General features: G+C 42.4%; 1 protein-coding gene across 1 annotated transcript; it reads right to left on the bottom strand.

The window, feature by feature from the left end:
* Positions 1-330: 330 nt before the first annotated feature.
* On the bottom strand, positions 331-6,663 carry thg1l (tRNA-histidine guanylyltransferase 1-like). Its single transcript, XM_070963419.1, has 7 exons — positions 6,430-6,663; positions 6,026-6,226; positions 5,747-5,923; positions 5,486-5,655; positions 5,300-5,388; positions 4,073-4,180; positions 331-2,091 (listed from the first exon to the last, which is right to left on the bottom strand). The coding sequence occupies exons 2-7, from the start codon at positions 6,214-6,216 to the stop codon at positions 1,930-1,932; spliced, it is 897 nt and encodes a 298-aa protein (XP_070819520.1). The 5' UTR covers positions 6,217-6,226; positions 6,430-6,663; the 3' UTR covers positions 331-1,929.
* Positions 6,664-7,027: the final 364 nt, after the last annotated feature.

Here is a 7,027-nt window from a genome sequence, read left to right as displayed (position 1 = left end):
GGTCAAAATCGAAGCAGCAGAGACTGAGATGTCCTCACTTTTAGTCAGTGGAGTATCTAAAAATGCTGGATCCTACATTACCCATCATGCAACTTCTTTTATTTTTCATTGGATCTACCCGTCTGCCTACGCATGAATCTTACAACCTCCACATCTCCAGTTTGTAGCACAAGCTTTTTGTTGTAGACTTGTAGCCTCCAAGTAGAGATGACCCTGATGACATCACTGTGACACCATCAGGGTCAGTTTGTCTGATACAGCTGAACTTAACTGATCTGGAGCAGTTTCTCACCAAGTGAATACAGATAAAAATAATGTACATCTCATTTTGAAACAGCTGAATCGATTTTTATTGTACGATGGATTGTATTTAGCTGTGACGGTGGAGGCCGTGCAGCCATGTTGGCGCCAGTGTGTTGACACGTCTGAGGTTCTTTTGTACAAATGGGATATATTGTCACTGTCAGAGTTCATGCCATCTCCAAGGCTCGCTTCAATGTTTTTATCCCACTCAGCTGCTTTTACTCTGGATGATATGATGTGAATGCGTCTTATGTCTCAGTGGCTATTTAACCAATCATAACTGAGGACAGGAAATACTTTAAAAGAGCGATTCAGTATAATCAAATTATTTTGAGGTTGTGTAGACTATTTCCTCTGTTTATTCCAACCAGAAGCCCACCAGGCTTAAGTTTAGGCCCTGCATGTAAACATATGCTGTCTTTAAATAACTGCAGCACTTGTCTCAACACGCTCTGGTTTTTATACATACTGTGGCCCATATGTCCAAACGCCGTATGTGGTCAGTTTGGCAATGGTCCATGTGAACTGATCTGAGCACAGTCAGTTTATGTCATTACAAAATTCTGCAATCATAATGAGCTTTAGCACATCTTGCTTAACTCGTGTGTGACCATTCATTAACTCTAAAGCTCTTTTCACAACTAACAGGCCTCTGAGAATTTTAGCCTGACTGTGAATGAAAGAGTTGAATCTTACATAAAGCACAGTCCAGCAGCTACATGCTTTTAACAAGGTCACGAAACCAAGAATACACTAATACCCGACAGTAACCGAGCCTACTACAGTAACAGAATACAGTAAGCTTCTACCGCTTCAACCCTCCAGCAGCCATTCATACTGAGCCGGTCATTTATAAGTGTGATGATAAATATGCCACAGAGCACATGTCAGGAGGATAGAGTGTACGCAGGGTGTGTGAGGTATTCTTAGCACTGATGACAGTGCAGGCCGCTGAATCCATTCACATCTCTAAATGGTATCCTGGCTGCAAAACAAGGCCACTCATTACTGCCAAGGTATTGGTTTCTGCTTTACTCGGCTTATTCCTCCCTCCAATACACTCTTTATCGCTACAAACTGGAAGTGATGTTGAACACTTTGCAGATCCTGAACCACAAAAATTCAAACATTCGGAAAAGGCGGGCTGACATTCACAGCTGACACACATAAACAACCATCGGGGCAGTGGGCCAAGAGGAATCATCATGATCATGTTAAACACGCGGAAAGATTAGGTGATGTAGTTTTACAAATGCCATTCATGATATCAAATGAGGGTATGTATTTGGAGAAGCAACCTTAGAATAGGCGAGAGAGGGATGGGCAGATGTCTGAGTCAGTGCGGTACTATCAAACTGCTGTACATGTCCTCAATACCCACTGATTATGAAATCATCTGCTTCCCTTTGAACAAACAGACAGCATCTCGCAGTTTAAGCAGAAACTTCCTACTTTAAGGGAACGTTGCAATAGGAGTTTAACACGTGAAAATAATGATGTTTTCCAGCTGTCAGCGAGTAATCGTTTGCAGCTGCTCCATCATCTGTCCGCTGCTCGCGTGGGTCCATTCAGCCGTTCTGGCTCGACTCAGTTCGGTACATTTCTCCTGCAGCAGCGCAGGAGCTGTTAGCAACTGTCGTCCTCCAGGATGTCGGGGTGTTCCTCCCAGAACGTCTCTCCTATAATGTCACAGTGATAGTCCTGCACCCTCCGCCTGCTGCGAGTAACAGGCACGTCCCTCTCCTCTTCATTCGGCCGCTTCATGCGTTTAGTGACAGTTTCATCTTGCTGCGCACACAGAATGAGGAAAACGATTAATTAAAGGTGACTGAAAGGAAAAGCTGGATATTTTGTGAAATGCCACTCTCATATCTGTCTGCTAGTTGCCTGGCAACCTCCGGGCTCGAAGAAGTCATAGGACTCAGCCAAGCAATAATCGAGCACATAATCCTCTGTAAAACCACAACTTGGTGTTTTGGCACTTTGGTTTGGATGGACTAAATAAACAAGGCACAAAGTATCACTGTATATATAACTTTAGAGAGGCTGGTAGGTGTTTTTTAACCTGTGGACAGAGCCAGGCTAGCTGTCTCCCCTTGTCTTAATGCTAAGCTAAGATGACTAGTACTTAGCTGTAGCTTCAGGTTTAAAGGACGAACATGAGAATGGCATCGATGTTATCGAACTCTCGACAACAACAAAAAAAGAGAAGTGAATTCACAAAAAAAATCCATCTTAAACACTTAAAGGCTTAAAAAAAATATTAGATTTTGAACATTAATATAGCGGCAAACAGCTGTTTGCTATGTAAAGACACAGTGGAGTAATAGTGTCCTGAGCAGAGAATGAAGTCACACTCTGTATGTGTGTTGTAATCTGAGCTTCTCTGTTCTTTGTTTAGGTAGCCGGTCCGGCCGCCTGTGCGTGTTATTCCCTCCCTGTGAAACTGTTGGCGCTCCTGCATTTATAAAAAGCCTAATTACATTATAACAACCCCGTGCTCACTGCTGCAGACTGGTTAAGAAGCAAGAGTGAAGACAAACCCACTTTTTAAGCCTGAGAGTTAAAAAATAAACTGAGCTTTCCTCTGGACGGCAACAGTTCTGGATCAGAGCAGAATCTGGAGTGACTCTGGGTGTTTACTCCTCCAGAAGCTCCTGCTCTGCCCTCGGTCTCTCCTCCAGAGCTCCCCAGCTCTCAGCAGCCGTCTGTCGGTGAGCAGGCGCTCTGTCCCTCTGCTCTGCCCCGTCATCTCCACACAACACTCGCCGAAGCCACAGAGCATCACATCAAACCTATTTTGACTGAACCAGAGCTGGTGATTGTTGGAACTGTCTAAAGACAGTTTCAGTGCGTTTTATGTTATTTCCATCAAGTTTGAATGACTTGTGTTTTACAATGATCTGTGAGGCAAAATTACTCATTTTGACAATGGAGTTTTGTGATTTTGAGAAAAGCGATATCAGGGCTGTTTCTGGTTACGAGGTGAGGCCAACGCATCCATTTGTTTTGCTCTGAGATGCTGATGATGGTGCCACGTTGACATCTAGTGGCAGTAAATGTTACATATAGAAGCTTTCTATCTATCTAGATAGATATAGATATAGACATACACACACACACACACACACACACACACACACACACACACTCCTGTACAATTCAGAATAATAAAACACTTTTCACAGCATCTCATAAACCTGCCAGGCAACAATTTATTTATTTTCCTTTCATTTCACTATGAAGATGAAGCGGTATGAAGATCTACTGGTAAAGCCATGGAAGTAGCTTGAGATATGTAATCCTACATATCTACATTTCCTTCACCTTTATTTTCCACCTAGCTACATTATTGGCATTTGGTGACGCAACACGAGCAGGGATTTATTGAAAAGTCAACCTGTCGATGCATTCAAAACACTCTGATCTGAGACTTCAGCTTCAACACATCAACAGTCAGTGTTAAGTGTTGCTGTCAGCCAAAACCTCAAACTGCAGCCAAGCGCACAAAACTAGACTCCTAGACTCAACATTTGCTGCTGAAATTTGTCGAGCATACAAGAAGAAACCCGTCACAGGGCACAGAAGCTGAGGCAGACGACATGCAGGGAAAATGTGAGCTATCACTGAGCAGAGCAGATGAGACAGGTGAGGTGGGAGTGGGCACAGTGAAGGATTTAAAAGCTAAAGATGGAGAACAGAGGGGGAGTCATCTCATTGAATTTCTCTGTAATAACTGTGCAGAGTCAAACCCTTTGTAGCAACTGACCTTTTCCCAGATGAGAGTGGTGCCTTTCCTGTGGAGGGCAGGCTCATTGTTGTAGTTGATATCAAACTCCGAGAACAGGATCTCATTTTTGTCTGCAGCTAATGTTCCCTGGAAGGAGACACGTGCATGTAAATAAAACCATTAAAACGACACGACTCACTGGCTCTACTGCTGTTTTGTTATTTGAACATGGAAATGTTTAATGCTATGACATATACAGAAGAAGATCTTTGATTTGATTTGGGCAGTTTTTCCAAAGAAATGCTTTTAAAGTGATAAATGAAGTAGGAAGCACAAAGGTTTGATAGGCTGTGAATGACTCATCTTGCCCAAACCTGAAGCCAGAACAAACATTTCCACAACTCATCACATCATCAGTTTCCCTCACAGCCCGCTGGAGAACGAAGGCACTTCCACAGAACGCTGTGTCAGTCAGTGGCAGCTGCCACAAACAGAGTCAGGCCTGATGTTCTATAGATACATGTGACCCCCTTCTGTTCAATTTGACCCATTCGTTCCCTGAACATCTTTGTAGTGACAGATTTTACATTCTGATCATCACAACCACAACTGAGGGGGAGCAATAAATTCATTTGTGGAGTTAGAAAACACGTACAATCTGCGTTCATCTCCAGTGAGAATTAAGCAGAAGTAAATACTGTGGTGACCACAGAAATACACTCATAACCATACAGGCGACTGCATCCAGAACCATGTCTTCTTGCTGACAAATTCTTGTCTCAAAAATAGTTATGCAATCAAAGTTCACAGAAATACTTTTATCACAAATACAAAACAACACAGAGGCAGCTGAAATCTGAAACATGCATTTAAGTCAGAGTATGGATGAGAAAGGTACAATAACAAATAACTCATTATCATTATTAATTCATCTACTGGTTATATTTTCCAAAATGTCAAAAATATTTAGAATTGACCATCAAACCTTGTCAGACCCTAACATCTTCAAACTGATTTGTTTTGCCAACAGTAAAAAAACCCCATAGTATTGTGTTTCTAATGAAAGGGAGAAAAGCTTGCAAACATCTTGGCTGTGGCAGCAAATGTTTGGTCCATTCATTTGATAAATGCTTTAAAAAAAATGGATTGATTGTATTATTTAACCAGCAAATTCCTTCAACAGGAGTGAATACCAAAAATGAATCAGAATCAGCATCCATCAGAAGACAATGGACTGATTGGCTTCAGGTTGTGTTTGGCTCTCACCTTTAAACGATCCTCTGCCTGGACTGTGGTGAGTCCTCCCTTCTGTACTAATGTCCAAAACACTGTGTTGTACAAATTATTAATGTGACCTGAAAGACACAAACCCACATGTGTGCTGTGACATCGGACAGGCCTAAAAGTCAAATGTGTGACTCGTGCTACAGTTACAGCACAGCGTGTACTTACAATCTGCTTGCCTCCAGCTGAGGTAGTCTCTAAGGTTGCGGTTGCTAGGATACAGGACCACACGTCCATCAAAGCCCGGAGGGTACAAGAGGGGCTGTTCCCCAAAAAACTCCTTCCAGTAAAACACATATGAGGAGGAGAACTGGGAGGCCACGTGGGTCATGAGCTTACTGCCAGGAGGGAAAAGAAAGTCAGACAACACACATGAAAGGCCTGTGTGAGAATGATGGAGGTCTGCACAGCGTGTCAAAACCAAAGTACCTGGCTCTCCTCTTAAACAAGGTGGAGGTCCTCTTAAAGACAAAGCTGAACTCATCACTTTGGCCATAAGCGATGATAATATCCTCCAGTTCTCCCATGACAGAGCGTGCACTCCGCGTCATCAGGCCCAAGGCCCTGTTATCATTGGGCTTTGTGAACTTGTGCTGCTCTGCAAACCTGAAACAAAACGCAACAGCAGCATGGTTTCTAAAGATGCATCAACCTACTACTGACGTGCAGCATCCCTGTTGTCTTCACAGAGACGAAAAGGAAACTCACTTGTGGAAGTTGCGCCCGTCCAGTCTCACTACAATATAGCAGTTTCGTAGGCAAGTGTCATCTGTTTCAAAGCTGCGGACATACTCAAACTTGCTCTTCGCCATGTTGCTGGGAGAAGTAAAAAGACAGGCCGAGGGTTTGACAGCACAAGACCTGACACATCCAAATCTGTAGGTCCTTCCAATCAGCATTAGGGTGCGCCTGAAAAGGAGACTCAATTAGCAAACACACAACATGTAAGATAACATGTTCCCAGGACGAATGGAGTGCGAGTATTTTTACTTTACTTTGACATTTATAAAGAAAAAATAGAAAAGAAAAAGAAAACATGAAATGATGATACATTAAGCAATAATTAATGTTAGATGTTCGTCCACGCTACCATAACATCAATTATCACTTACACTTGGATGTCTTGTGTGCTGTTTCTCCTCTTCTCCTACAATAACCAACAAGTTCGCTACTTCTTAGAAACACGTTTACTTCACGCGTTAGTTACACAAACACCAATATTTTTTATTAGAGTTCGTAAGTCAGCAAAGCTAATGTTATCAATTGATATCTGCATTTATTCTAAGTCAATTTCCAGGTAACACGCTTTGGCATATATACAGTCCCTCACTATAATGAGTCGTAGTGCTACCGCAGACAGTACAATCAAAAGTTCCGGAGCACAAACCTGAAATTAATAAATTTGATAAAAACAAATAAATAATTCTTCTCATTGCTTGCGCTTCTCTATAAGAAGCCACCATCATATATCAATTCATTTGTGTGCCACTGCAATGGATAAGTTGTTACGGCGAAGAGATTTGCATGCAATCTACCAAACATCGTCTGTGTTTTAGCGTCATCTTGTGGTCATGGGAGGGAGCAAGTGCAACCAAAGATCGTGTATGAGGAGAAGGATACGGAAACACGTTTTACGGAATTTGTAGTACAGTTGCAGGCTAGACTCTTTCCTGGGGGGCTGTCAGTAAGTTATTTTAAGGTTTATGTGTA

This window comes from Chaetodon trifascialis, chromosome 5 (assembly GCF_039877785.1).
Source record: "Chaetodon trifascialis isolate fChaTrf1 chromosome 5, fChaTrf1.hap1, whole genome shotgun sequence".
NCBI classification, from domain to species: domain Eukaryota; kingdom Metazoa; phylum Chordata; class Actinopteri; order Chaetodontiformes; family Chaetodontidae; genus Chaetodon; species Chaetodon trifascialis.
The sequence above is the reverse complement of the archived record's forward strand: the minus strand, read 5'-3'. Positions and strand labels throughout refer to the sequence as shown.